The 14793-nt window shown below is 45.6% G+C and overlaps 1 protein-coding gene across 1 annotated transcript in view; it reads right to left on the bottom strand.

The window, feature by feature from the left end:
- The window catches only part of LOC126480698 (E3 ubiquitin-protein ligase Praja-1-like), a 51681-nt gene extending 38885 nt beyond the window's left edge, over window positions 1-12796 (bottom strand). Inside the window, exon 1 of the mRNA XM_050103938.1 lies at window positions 12727-12796. Within this exon, the coding sequence (XP_049959895.1) occupies window positions 12727-12786 (60 nt within the window). The 5' untranslated portion in view covers window positions 12787-12796. The remainder of the gene's footprint in view (window positions 1-12726) is intronic.
- Window positions 12797-14793: the final 1997 nt, after the last annotated feature.

The following is a 14793-nucleotide window of genomic DNA, read 5'->3' as shown; positions in this document are numbered from 1 at the left end:
CAGGTGACCACGTAGGCCCCACCTGTGCATAGTGCGGAGGATACCTCCTCTCCAACAGGTATCGTAAGCCTTCTCCAAATCGAAGAACACAGCTACTGTTCGGCGCTTTCGCAAAAAGTTGTTCATGATGAACGTCAACAAGGTCACAAGGTGGTCAACAGCAGAACGGCGTCGACAAAATCCGCATTGAACATCGGTAAGTAGCCGTCAAGATTCAAGAATCCAAACCAACCGAGTGTTAACCATGCGCTCCATCACCTTACAGACACAGCTTGTAAGAGAAATGGGGCGGTAACTAGAAGGAAGGTGTCTATCCTTCCCAGGTTTGGGTATGAGAACAACGAAGGCCTCACGCCAACGCATGGGGACCTGACCTTCGGTCCAGACGCGATTATATGTATGAAGAAGAAAGCATTTGCCTGCCAAAGAAAGGTGTGTCAGCATCTGAACGTGAATGGCATCTGGCCCCGGAGCAGAGGACCGGGACAGTGCAAGTGCACAATCGAGTTCCTGCATGGTAAAGGGGGCATTATAAGTTTCCAGATTCAGCGAGTGGAAGGAAGGTCGCCGAGCCTCTTCTGCCTCTTTTCTGGGAAGGAAGGCAGGGTGGTAATGGGCGGAGCTTGAAACCTCCGCTAAAAAGCGGCCGAAGGCATTTGAGACATCCACAGGGTCATTACCTGAAGTCAGGCCAGGTATCGAGGAGTGGGCCTTAATGCCCAACAGCCAGCGCAGGCCACCCCAAACGACAGAAGAGGGAGTAAAACTGGTAAAGGAGCTTGTGAAAGAGGCCCAACAAGCTTTTTTGCTGTCTTTGATGACTCGACGACATTGCGCTCGGAGTCGTTTGTAATCAATACAATTCGCCAGCGTAGGATGGCGGCGGAAGGTGCATAAAGCACGTCGTCAAGCACGGATAGCGTCTCTGCAAGCCTCATTCCACCAGGGGACTGAAACGCGACGTGAAGAAGAGGTAGTACGAGGAATGGAATGTTCAGCAGCATTGATGATAACAGCCGTGAGGTATTCGACCTGACTGTCACAGCTGAGAAAATCTTTGTCCGGAAAGGTCGCCAGGGAGGAGTAAAGTCCCCAGTCAGCTTTCGGTATGTTCCAGCTTGTGGGACATGGGGATGGGGTGTGGTGCAGTAGACGAACGACACAGAAGAAATGGTCAATCGAATAGGTGTCAGAAAGGACATACCACTCGAACCGACAGGCAAGAGTGGTAGAACAGATCGAGATGTCCGAGGGGGAGTAGGTATGAGTAGAGTCAGAGAGGAAAGTCGGGGGCATCAGTATTGAGGCAGACAAGATTGAGATGGTTGAAAACATCCACCAAGAGGGAGCCTCTCCCAAACAATAAAAACGGCGGAGGAAGCCAAGCGATCAGGTGCATCATGTCAGCCCGACCAACTGCGGATGACGATGGAGTGTAGACAGTACAAAAAGAAAAAGTAAAGGCAGAAGGAGTAATACGGACAGCAATTGCTTGGAGTGGCGTGGTCAATGGGATGGGATGGTAACAGACATCGTCCCAAACGAGCAACATGACCCCATCATGAACTGGAATACCATCCACAGGGGTTAGGTCATATCGCTTGGAGCCATAGTGGGTAAAAGCAATACGGTCAGTTGGGCGTAACTTAGTTTCCTGGAGACCAATGACGAGCAGACAGTGCAGGTGGAGGTGCAGTTTTAATTCCTCCTGATTAGATCGAATACCTCTTATGTTCCAATGTAACAGAGCCATTGCAGAGAAAGGGGGAATGAAACGGGTTAAGAGCTGGTCACCTCGACGGCCGCGGAGGGCCAGGTTTCGGGGGAACATCGCTACAACCGTCGGGAGGCGGATCCTGTTCCATTGAGTCGTCGCCAGCTGCGGCCACATTCCTGAGTAGCGCAGGAGGGACAGCATCATCCGCCAATGACAGGCCAGCTGAACACCTGGCAGCAGGGCATCCCGGCAAAACTGAGGACGGCCGAGAGCAGCGACTGTCGGATGGAGCATCAGATGAAATGCGCCAGGGTGGAGATGGGGATAAAGACTTCTTCTTTGAGGCCTTCGCAGATGAGTCACAGGGACGGTGGGCTGTGGGGGCTGGACCCGAAGAAAGTCCTCATGCTCTGGGTCCTTTTTGGAACACTGGACCTCGGAAGCCGGGGTCCGTAACGTTTCCCCGGTGGACGCCTGAGTAGAGGATCGCTTCTCAGGCGTCGGAGGGGGAGGGGGCGGGGGCGGAGTAGCAGGGGGCGGAGTAGGAGGAGGTGGGGGGAGTAGGAGGAGGTGGGGGGAGTAGGAGGAAGAAGTGGGGGGGAGGAGGAGGAAGAAGTGGGGGGGGGGAGGAGGAGGAAGTGGGGGGGGGGGGGAGGAGGAAGTGGGGGGGGAGGAAGTGGGGGGGGGGGGGGTGGGGGGGGGGGGGGGGTGAGGAAGTGGGGGGGGGGGAGGAGGAAGTGGGGGGAGGAGGAAGTGGGGGGAGGAGGAGGAAGTGAGGGGGGGAGGAAGAGGAAGTTGGGGGAGGGGAGGAGGAGGAAGTGAGGGGGGGAGGAGGAGGAAGTGAGGGGGGAGGAGGAGGAGGAGGAAGTGGGGAGGAGGAGGAGGAGGAAGTGGGGAGGAGGAGGAGGAGGAAGTTGGGGGGAGGAGGAGGAGGAGGAAGTTGGGGGGAGGAGGAGGAGGAGGAAGTTGGGGGGAGGAGGAGGAGGAGGAAGTTGGGGGGAGGAGGAGGAGGAGGAGGAGGAAGTTGGGAGGAGGAGGAGGAGGAGGAAGTTGGGGGGAGGAGGAGGAGGAGGAAGTGGGGAGGAGGAGGAGGAGGAAGTTGGGGGGAGGAGGAGGAGGAAGTGGGGAGGAGGAAGTTGGGGGGAGGGGGAGGGGGAGGAGGAGGAAGTGGGGGGAGGAAGTGGGGGGGGGGAGGAGGAAGTGGGGTGGGGGTGGGGGGGAGAAGGAAGTGGGGGGAGGAGGAAGTGGGGGGGAGGAGGAAGTGGGGGGGAGGAGGAAGTGGGGGGGAGGAAGTGGGGGGGAGGAAGTGGGGGGGAGGAGGAAGTGGGGGGGGAGGAGGAAGTGGGGGGAAGGAAAAGTGGGGGGGGAGGAAAAGTGGGGGGGAGGAGGAAGAGGGGGGAGGACGAAGTGGGGGAGGGGAGGAGGAAGTGGGGGAGGGGAGGAGGAAGTGGGGGAGGGGAGGAGGAAGTGGGGGAGGGGAGGAGGAAGTGGGGGAGGGGAGGAAGTGGGGAGGGGGAGGAAGTGGGGGGGGAGGAAGTGGCGGGGGGGGGGAGGATGGGGGGAGGAAGTGGGGGGGGGGGGGGGGGGAGGAAGTGGGGGGGGGGGGGGGCGGAAGTGGGGGGGGGGTCAGGAGTAAGTGTGGGGGGGGGGTCAGGAGTAAGTGGGGTGGGGGGGGGGGTGTCAGGAGGAAGTGGGGGGGGGGGGGGGGGGGTGTCAGGAGGAAGTGGGGGGGGGGGGGGTCAGGAGTAAGTGGGGTGGGGGGGGGTGTCAGAAGGAAGTGGGGGGGGGGGGGGGGGGGGGGTCAGGAGGAAGTGGGGGGGGGGGGGGGTGTCAGGAGGAAGTGGGGGGGGGGGGGTCAGGAGGAAGTGGGGGGGGGGGGGGGGTCAGGAGGAAGTGGGGGGCGGGAGTGGGGGGAGGAGGAAGCGGGGGGGGGGGGGGGAGGAGGAAGCGGGGGGGGAGGAAGCGGGGGGGGGAGGAAGGGGGGGAGGAAGGGGGGAGGAGGTGGGGGGGGAGCAGGAGGAGGGGAGCAGGAGGAGGGGAGCAGGAGGAGGGGAGCAGGAGGAGGGGAGCAGGAGGAGGGGAAGAGGGAGGAGGGGGGGAAGAGGGAGGAGGGGGGGAAGAGGGAGGAGGGGGGGAAGAGGGAGGAGGGGGGGAAGAGGGAGGAGGGGGGGAAGAGGGAGGAGGGGGGGAAGAGGGAGGAGGGGGGGAAGAGGGAGGAGGAAGGGTGGCCCCTGGGGCAAAGGGGGCAGGGGCCGCAAGGGAGGAGGGTTTGGAAGGGAGGGATTTGGGAGGCGGAGGCATAGACCCCGGATGGGGTGAGGAGGTGGAAGGGGGACAGGATAGGGGTGAAGATGCTGTGGAAGGAGTGGACACGACCGAAGTAAACGACGTTGTCAACATCACGGGATGGAGGCAGTCATATTTCTTTCTGGCCTCAGAATAAGACAGACGGTCCGAGGTTTTCAATTCTTGTATCTTCTTCTCCTTCTGATATGCGGGGCAGTCGAAAGTTCTAGGTGAGTGGAGGCCAGGACAATTGACACACCAAGTTGGTGGGGTGCATGTATGTCCCTCAAGAAGAGGACGTCCACAATCGCCACAAAGGGGCTCAGCTTGACACCGTGACGACGTGCCCAAAGCGCAAACATCGAAAGCATCACATAGGAGGCGGGTCGTAAGGTCGCATGTCGCAACGGTAGCACATCACCTTTACCTTCTCGGGGAGAACATCCCCTCGAAGGCGAGGATAATGGCCCCAGTGTTGACGCGACGGTCTTTGGGGCCGTGCTGGACTCGCCGGACAAAATGCACGCCACGGCGCTTCTGGTTGGCTCTGAGCTCCTCATCAGATTGCAGCAAGAGGTCCCAATGGAAAATAATCCCCTGCGCCCTATTGAGCGCCAGATGTGGGACAATGGACACTGGGATGTCCCCTAGTGGGCCGCATGCCTGGTTCGCCGCTGACTGTAGCGGAGGTGATCTTTATGAGAATGGACCCCGAACGCATTTTACTAAGAGCCTCGATTTCTCCGAAGATATTCTCGATATGCTGTACAAAGAACATGGGCTTGGGGGTGGCGAACGTCCCCCCATCGCTCCGAGAACAGATTAAATAGCGGGGGAAGTATTTCGCCCCAAGCTGGCAGACCTGTCCTTCCTCCCAGGGAGTGGCCAAGGGGGAAAAGGCAGAAGTACCAGAACCAGAGACAGAACCTTTCCTCTTAGAAGACGTGGCCGCAGAGCGACCTGATGCATGTTGACATTTCATCTGCGAAACATCCACGCAGATACCACCCACTCCGACCAGTTCTGTTGGGCTCAGGTTACACATGCAGATGGACACAGCTGGTTGAAGGTTGAAATGGACTGCAGGGGAATGGATAGAGAGAGGAGCAGGAGGGGGGCGATAATGGGAAGGTGGGGCAGGAGGAGATAGAGAGAAGAGGCAGGAGGGTGTGACAGAGTGAGGGAGTGGAGGAGATGGACAGGGTGAGGGGGAAGGATAGTGGCAGAGAGGGAGGGAAGAAGACAAATAGGAAGAGGAGACCTGGAGACAGACAGGGAGAGTAGATAGGAGGGGATAAGTTAATGTGAGGTCTGAAGGAGGTGATGCATGGAGAGGGGAGCAGGAGGAGAGGGACCGGGAGAAGAGGGAGGACGAGGCAGACAAGGAGAGAAGGGGAAGAAGAATATTGGCAGAAGCAGGTGGAAGGAGATGGTGTATGCAATATACATGTCAAATATGTATGTGGGTGAAACCTCGCAGAAAAGGCTAATATATACAGGATGATTCAGCTGCCCCTACTGCTGTCATTTTATGCTGTACACAATGTTATGGCTAGCCTTCATAACCATGCATGAGATTTTCTTACATTCTTGCTGGCATTGTGCAAATTATTAGTCCTACAGAAAAAAATTACTAAGACCTTTTTGTAGCAAGTTTGATGTTAAATTTTGAACTGGGATATGTTTCTACTGGAGACTTTTGAGTTATTCAAGAAAAATGTACAGAAATGACCTTCCAATGCACTCCCTTCACCAGTCATGATGTCTAGTATGTTTGTGGTACTCCCTGCTAACACTGTACAAAAATTTCTGATGATACAAAATATTCCCGACAGTCAACTGTTTTTTGACTCTACTGATTGGGCTGTTACATTACATCCTGGATTTTACACAAATGTCAATTTTACAATTTCTAACTGCTCGACTAAGATGGCGGCACAATAAGGCCAGTCAATAAAGGTGAGCAAGACTGAATGTGAAAATAATTTGAGAAGTTGCAAATATTTGTACAGTGGCAGGAGGGAGTGCCATGAACAACATACTAGAAATCCTGACCAGTGACAGCTGAATGTGGGAGTTGGGGTGTGTTTAAATGTCACTTTTGTACGTTTTTCTTTAATAACACGAACTATGGCTTGTAGCGAAAACATATCCCATTACAAAAAAGGTCCTACAAAAGGTCCTGTTCATTCTTTATGTAGCATTAACAGTTTGCATAGTGAGCAAGATAATATGGAAATTCCACCAATGGTTCATGAAGGCCAGCTATAACATTTCAGGTTGTGTAAAGCAGACTGTACAGATGCATGTCCAGGATCTCCTTCCAAATCCCTGTATCAATTTTAGTCAAATTCGGCACGCACGCACGCACACACACACACACACCACAATCTTCAAAAGCCTCAGGAGTGCGATATTTGTAACCTTCTAGCTTCAATAGCAGTGGAAATACAGGCAAAAAATTGTTTCTTCAGCCCCTGCACAACAAGTGTGTATGTAGTGTGGGAATAGCATTAGCCTGCCTTACTGAACTGCTTTGCATGATAGCCTAGACATCAGGAACAAGAACCAGTTTTACAGTCCCTAATGTTAGGCTATGCTGCACAACAGGCACGTTTTATTGACTTGTTTCGCACAAGCTGTATATAGGGATGGGCACATAGAAGCAGAGAGGAGATAAAAATGGATGGTGACGGATGGGGAGAGGATGAGGTGGACAAAAAAAGTGGAAGAAAAATGACAGTGAGAGGCAGGAGGGAAATGGACATGGGGGGGGGGGGGGGGGGGGTGAAGATGGAGACACAGTGTGGGGGGGGGGGGAGAGAGAGAGTGGGGGGAGGGGGGGAGAGAGGGAGAGAGAGAGAGAGAGAGAGAGAGAGGAAGCAGGTGGGGGGGGGGGCAGGGTTTCAGGGTTTTAGAGAGAGAGAGAGAGAGAGAGAGAGAGAGAGAGAGAGAGAGAGAGAGAGAGAGAGAGTGTAAATACTTTATGTTCCTCTTAAATCAAACTTCATTGGCAGTTACACTTTTTATGGCGGCTGGCAAATTAGTAAAAATGTGTGTTCTCGAATAATGGACATATTTCTGGAGTAAAGTAAGTGATTTTAAATCTTTGTGAAGATTATTCTTATTTCTAGTAGTGATTCCAATAACTGAACTGTTGGTTTGGGGAAAAAGATTTTTATGACAAATTTAACTAATGGATTAATATATTGTAAAGCATTAAGTTAATATCCGTAGTTCTCTAAACAGGCTTCTTCAGGATGTTCTTGAGCTCACAGTACCAATAATTTATTATACATGTTTCAACCCTGAAAACTTTAGCTTGGGTTGATGAGTAAAAAAAAAAAAAAAAAAAAATCCTTTATTACATTTTGGAATGACAGTGGCGGAGAATATAATCCCCAAATCCCCAGTCCTTTTTTCAATTAAGTGAATGAATTTTCGTAATCATAGTGACATCAAAATTGATAGAAAGAAATCACTGACTATTAAGTCATAAGGGCAATACTAGGAGTTATAAAAGACAATCAAGTCCAGACAGACTTGACAAGGCTGAAACAGATGGTAGAAACCATGCCAGCAATCTGATGCCCATGACCATGTAACAAAAATTCATTTTCAAAATGCTGGTAGTTTGAGTCTTAGCATGTTATCCAGTGACATTAATATACATGTTTATGACCTAAATTTTGAGATGTCAGTGTGAGATTCTACAAGATAAAAAGAATATAGGTAAGCTTTGGATATGTCGGTGTGACATAATTGAAGGCTGATGTAGTGGGAGATGAAATCAAATGGCTTTGCATCTGTAAACCACAAAAGGCAAAAATGTAATCATTCTATAATTTCACACTTAAGGATTTGAAATAAGATAATGCTGGTAACAAGTGCAAATAAGGCTGCCTCTGTTAAAAAGTTTTACTGAAGGGACAGCAATCTTCTCTTACCCATTAAAACTGGTATGCAGCTTTTGATACCCAGCTCATGAATGCTACAAAATAGATGTAATGTAAATACACTTCAAGTTTGTACCCCCCCCCCAAACTGACACTGTGTAATTTCACATAAGACTTCTTTGAAGGGACTGTTCAAGATCTACATTTGGTTATGGTACTGCCTGTTACAAGATTGCAATCACCACCTTGTAGCAGTAGGATAACAACTATAAACTCCTGAAGAGGAGTAACTTGGTTTCACAGCAATGTTGTGGGACTCTGCACACCGTTATCTGGCAGCAAATATGAGAATTGTATGTGCAACAGAGCCATGGGGAATGCCAGGAAAGACAACTTGAGGATATGATTTTGCAGCTGCCAATACAGAATCACAAAGGAAGGTTACAGTTTAACAACCAAAAATAAAAGTTAATGGCCACTATTTATAAATGTTTAACAGCTGTAAAACCTGAATTATTATTGATATTACACAACTTTTAATATTTACAGATTTTCATGAAGCCATCACACTGGTCACTACCATGAAAACACATTGGGATAAAGACAGCTAAGATCAGACAAAACTGGTTAGTGTGCACGCCACAAATATCTATGCAGGATTGAGGACAAAGTACTTCTATGACAAATAGAAGATAAGAGTGGTTGTCAGTATCTGGTTATTATGAGTCATTCAGGGTTTTGGGAGTGGTTTTGACATTAAAAAAATAAGATGCACTAATGGAACCTTTGTGGGAACAAGGTATTGTGAGCTAATAATGTTCCTGTTAATAACACCTTAAAATATATTTAAAACTCTAAAAAAATCAGAGATGATACAGATTTTGATTAAAAACAAATTTAAGTATGTAATGTGCGCCCGTCCAGTTAGCCGTGCAGTCTAACGCACTGCTTTCCAGGCGGGAAGGCGTGCCGGTCCCCAGCACGAATCCTCCCAGTAGATTAGTGTCACGGTCCGGTGTGCCAGCCAGCCTGTGGATGGTTTTTAAGGCAGTTTTCCATCTGCCTTGGTGAATGCGGTCTGGTTCCCCTAATTCCGCCTCAGTTACACTATGTCAGCAATTCCTGCGCAAACACTTTCTCCATGTGCGTGTACACCGTAATTACTCTACCACACGAACATTGGGGTTACACTCGTCTGGTGTGAAACATTCCCGTGTGTGTGTGTGTATGTGTGTGTGTGTGTGTGTGTGTGTGTGTGTGTGTGTGTGCGCGCGGGGGGGGGGGGGGGGGGGAGGGGGGGAGGGAGGGGGGGGGTCTGTCCACTGGGGGCCGAACTGCACTGCTGTAGCCTGTTGTGTACCACAGAGGGCTACAGCGAGGACAAAGCCTCTCCATTGTTTCTAGGTCCCCGGTTCCACACAATGCAATGAATATATATGTAAAAACTATTGCCACAACATTATTTGACTTCTTCAACTCACAAACTGTCACATTTCGATTTAGTATAGAACATGATCAAAGCTATCACAAATTAAACATACCAATACATTTAAGATACCATCTACATAATATATGACACCATACTTCAAAGAATATACCAATGGCTCACACTGTTAATTAAATCTGATTAAATTCTCTTATATCATTTCTAAAGTGAATAAAGTACTACAGCCTAAAAACCAATTCATGTACTCTTTAGTGTTGACTTGGTATATTCTGTTTGCTGATCATGAAGAAAATGAAGGTTGGTTAGGGGGTTTTCGATGAGGACATTGGAGATTGAGCAGAAACTTGGACACGGTAAACATGCGATAGAAAACTTTCTGTACGTTTCAAGGAGGCAACTCTGAAATTTACTACAAAATTAACTAGGAAAACCAAAATGGAAGCTTTATTGCTTAAGTAATTTCCTAGGTATGGTCACCTAATTTCATTTTCTGCTACAATGCTCATTAAAATTTCATGTGTACTTTTCATTGGCAGTACACAGCACGTCCCAGGAGTAATAATCAACATTCACGGATATGACAGGGACAACCATTTGAAGAATAAAACTTCGTGTAACGTATGCCCCATTCTGAAAGGTTTCCAAGACAGAATACATTTAATGTACATTGTTGCTTATTTTCTGTAGCAATCAACATACTGTCAGGTTTACATACGTACACATGTACAACAGTCATTACACTTTACAAAATGCATTTTACAAAGTATCAATTCAAAAATACGTATTTTAACACATTCATCTATAAGCATGATTGCACACATCACATTACATTACGGCCATTGTGCAGTTAACAACAAATGTTCCAGTATCCTACCGCCAACTGCAATGCATTTGTGTATTCTTGGAAGAATATGCTGTGTTGATTATCTGAGTGCCTCCACTGTTCCCTAGTAAGGACATCTATGATGCGACCATACAGTTCATCTACATATTCACGATTTGTTTGTACACCTTAAGAGTTCATCCAATTGCATAAACAAAAACATAATGGTGTAATGTTCTATGACTTTGGTGGCCAGTTAACTGTACTATCATGACCAGTCCAGTGATTAGAGTGAATGCAGTAGAGATGTTCCTTCACACATCTGGTAAAATGTGGAGGGGCTTCATCATTCTGGAAGTACATTGCAGTCTGTGTGGCCAAATGAAAGCCCTCAAGGTATTCAACAAATGAATTTGCCAAAAACTGGGTGCGTAAGAAGCACATGTGCCACTAGCCCAAAAACAAATGTACATTAAATGTGTTCTACCTTGGACACCACTTGAAATAGGGCTTGTGTCTGTGTGATTATTTTTGCTTCAAATGCGTGTTTCTGTCATATTCCTGAATACTACGCAATCCTCCCGAGACACCCTGTATGAAGCACACGTCTCAGGGTAATGCCTTAGTACTACAAAGTCCTTGAAGATTTTTTGGGATAGTCTCAAAATATTCCTTAAAACTGTACAAACATGCCGTATTAAAGCACTCTCATAGTTTTCTTTTGAAGATGGGAAGTGCTTTTACATTTTTGAAACTGCCTGGTAATCTGTTGTATAATAAGCACCCTTTGGCAGTATCTTTATCGTTCAGTGGTAGGTGGGTACTATTGATTTAAAAATTATCTTACATTCTTGGCTGTAAGTATGTAGTTCTCTAACATTATGCACAATTTAAGAGACATGATAGTTCATTTGCATACTGAGTGGAGTTTAATATTATGTATTACAGACATGAGGTAACAATTGTTACAAAAGAATTTGAAGCCATTCTGACATTTTTCGATCATGAGTGTGTGTTTCTTGGGCCAGAAAACTTAATTAGAAACAAGTTTGACCCGTCTAACCAGTCTGTCACTGCTGATAAGAATGAAATTTGGAATAGCCAATAAATTACATTTTATTTTGGAAAGCTTAGATTATGGGTGCAAAGCAATGTAAAATGGGATAACCATATATTTTATTTTATTTATTTATTACAATATCTTGATGCAAAATTGAACAAGGCATGTCACCTTCTTTGCTCACTAAAATCGTGCTGCACAGAGAAAATAGTAAAGACTGCATATCACACCTAGTTTCATTATCATCTGAAAGGGTTACATTTTGAGAAAACTCTAAAGCATCTATCAGCACAGTCAACCTGCAAGAAAGGGCTATTAGAATCACATTTGGACGCAACCCTATAGACCCTCCTTCACCATATATCTGTATTCTGGAAACCCTTATGGTCTTTAAAAGAAATTTGATAAGTAAGGACATCAGATTGTACAAAGAAAGACATATTTATGACCACTTTACCAGGCAACTTCAAATGACCCAATAGTTTCATTTTGAAAGTTAAAGTTTATGACAAACTTCCCAAAAACATAAAAGCAAATACTAAAGCCCAAATCCTTGGAAAATCTTTAAAATCATATTTACAGCATCACTTCTTTTACTCCACTGAAGAATATTTAACTGTATGAAGAAGCGTATTAGCAGTAATTTTAAATATGTATGCACATAAATCACTTTTGCCTTTATACATACAAAATGACTTGCTCAATGTCTTATGCTACTTTTGTAAGTGACAGGATCAATAAAAAATACTACATCTCAGGAGTGCTATATAAATTCATACAATTCTCTTCGTGAAAAATCATAATGCAGTACTTTAGATATTAGCAATGTCAAGTATTTAGAAAACAACTTTGATATTCTGAAATGGCAGCTCATGTACAAAAAATTACAATTTAAGTCTTATTGTGTAAGAAAAACTTTTAAAATATCTTGATAAATTGCTTTTTATTCTGTAACTTTACCTTCTAAAAGTAACTTTTCTGTATGGATGATACTTACCATGGTGCTGGTGATAATGCACTGCTTGTCAATGACCTAATTTCATATCAACTAGTCTATACTTCCTTGTTATTGGATGTACCGTTGGAACCTATCCCCACCACAGGTAGGTGAAGTTATATGAATAAATAGTACAAGGCCTTACCCCTTTATACATAAATAAAGGCATTCACTATTAATGATGTCTTTTCTTCGTTTTTTCCGACAAAACAAATTTTATACGCTATTATCTTCACGCCACTGATGTAAGAAGTGCCGACAGAAAAGAATATTATATGTACACGAGGAGGGCAATTTAAAGATAGTAAAAGCTCTATAATAATCCCAACATTAACATCTCAATCCTAATATCGTCAGTTAAAATATTTTTTTTAAATTACTCCTGTGATGCACGTCGAAACATGAATCATTTAATATAATGAATCTATGCCCAAGTCAAATTAAAAGGCAACCCATGAAATCGTGAACTATTGTATATGTAAAAATATTGTGACACTTACTTCCCACCTGCTAATCAACAGTACTACTTGTTTTCTTCTTTGATTAGTGGAATGACACATGACCCCAAAATAAGCGTCTTTCAGGCATGCCAACATGAGAGTTTTCCTTCATTTCTTTCCGGTACTTCAAGAAGATAAGGTACTCAGCTTTTGTCGCTTTTTATTCTGATTCTCATAAAATAACTACATTTTCACTATGAAAATTATTTGCTGATGCTTTTTACAAGTTACAAACTACTTATTAATACACGCCTGAGTCGATTTGGACATGATTCCCAGACTGATAACAATACAATTAATTTTTATCTCAGTAGCACCACGTGACCTCTATTATGCTTCAGATAGCAGAACTTACTTCATTCGGGAGCCTTCAATTCAAATACTTGCGTCTGTTGTTCCCAGGCTCTTGTGTGAAACAAAACGTAGCCGCTATATTTGTTACTATGAAACCTTAGATGGTGAAAGTATGAGCGGTTCTTAGCATAAATTGAAACGAATCCGATTAATGTCGCAAATAGGTCTATAAAGATTGTCCTACAACGGAAGACCACAGTACTCTGTTCAGAACAAAGTGTGTATGTAGCTTTCGGAGTATAGTACAGGAAAAGCTGTAATTAACCAGTTTGAGAACTGGCATTTATTAATAGGTAAATATATTACGATGTTAAAGCGTTCATTCTGTTCCTAACGTATCCATAAATAAATCTGATGGCTTTCAAACTGTACGATGTTGCTCTTTCCTGCCCTACCGCCAACTTTGATCTTGGATGTGCACATTAGAAAACTGGCCCGTCATTAGTTATCGCAGCCGCTGGTGATAAGTGTCACGAGTTTGTTTCCATTCTCACGGATTACCTAAGCACTCCAAAGACACCAAATAATTTTGTTTACTTGGTCTCGCCTATTGGCCCTGGAGTAAGAGTTCGTCACAAGGACGTTTCTCGGTTTTTCGCTTCGTAATTTTTCTTCGAAAATTTTAGCTGTAACCTCTTACTCGCACCCATTCTTAATATATAACCTGTTTGCTGTCGTTCCTGGTAATCAAAATTGTATTTAATTGCACTATATATTTCTGTGGCGTCCAATGTGGACTTGCGTAGAAGCGTTGCGCATGCTTTTATCTGTCAGGTCAATACAAATGACAAATACTATTTTTAAATTTGTAAAGCCACTGGACCAGGGAAACATTGTAAGTGTGCTTCGAAGTAGGCTACTGTAGTACTCTCAGGATTAAAATATTGACGAGAACATGAATGTGGATTGTACTTTTATTTAATATGCCACCACTTTTTTTTGTTTTTTTCCGCAGTTATAGGAAGACATGCATGTAAAACCTGCTTCAGGTGTAATGTATTTTGTATTTAATAAGTGGCTATCGTATAAATGCCATTACTATATAGTCAAGGTGATATTATAGAGCTTATGCTTGGGTGGAGGCGTGGAGCATGTCCAGGTGACATAGGTTGTGAAATGGACATTGTAGTCTATGTGCTGAATGAGCTGCTTACTTTGTTACTTGATAGCCAGACACATCTAAAATTTAGCAGCAGTAATTCACACACATAGATAGCAAGTTAGTGATGATGCCTTCATAAAAAGCAAAGCTGTCTGTTTCTGCAAATAGGGGTCAACAGAAACATCCGATCTCACGCGTCGGCTTTGACCCGTGACGTAAGGGTGTTGTGGTGTGTGACGTCATTACGGCGCGGAGTTTGGTTTGTGAGTGTGGCGTGTTTGTAGATGTCGTGTTGTTGTTTGTTGTGCCCTCTGGATGGTGGATTTGTTTTGTGCCTCCTTAACTTACTTTTCATTAAAGTTTTCTGAATGTTGGCAAAACTGACACATCAAATGTATTGGTTGTGTAAATACACTCTGCTTTAATATGTAGCCCATTTTTTTCCTCTGTTAATTGAGGGTCATACTTACAAAAAGTAAACTTCCTTCAATAAAGTTGCATCATTTTTTGAAAGTCCTTTAACTTGTTTCCCTTTTGTGACAGTTTGCTGTACTTCACTGTTTTACTATAGGTTGCCTTATCCTTTCAGAAACTCCGACTTAGAACTAAAA

The sequence above is a fragment of the Schistocerca serialis genome, chromosome 5, assembly GCF_023864345.2.
Source record: "Schistocerca serialis cubense isolate TAMUIC-IGC-003099 chromosome 5, iqSchSeri2.2, whole genome shotgun sequence".
Classification (NCBI taxonomy): Eukaryota; Metazoa; Arthropoda; class Insecta; order Orthoptera; family Acrididae; genus Schistocerca; species Schistocerca serialis.
This window is presented reverse-complemented; position numbering and strand designations above follow the sequence as displayed.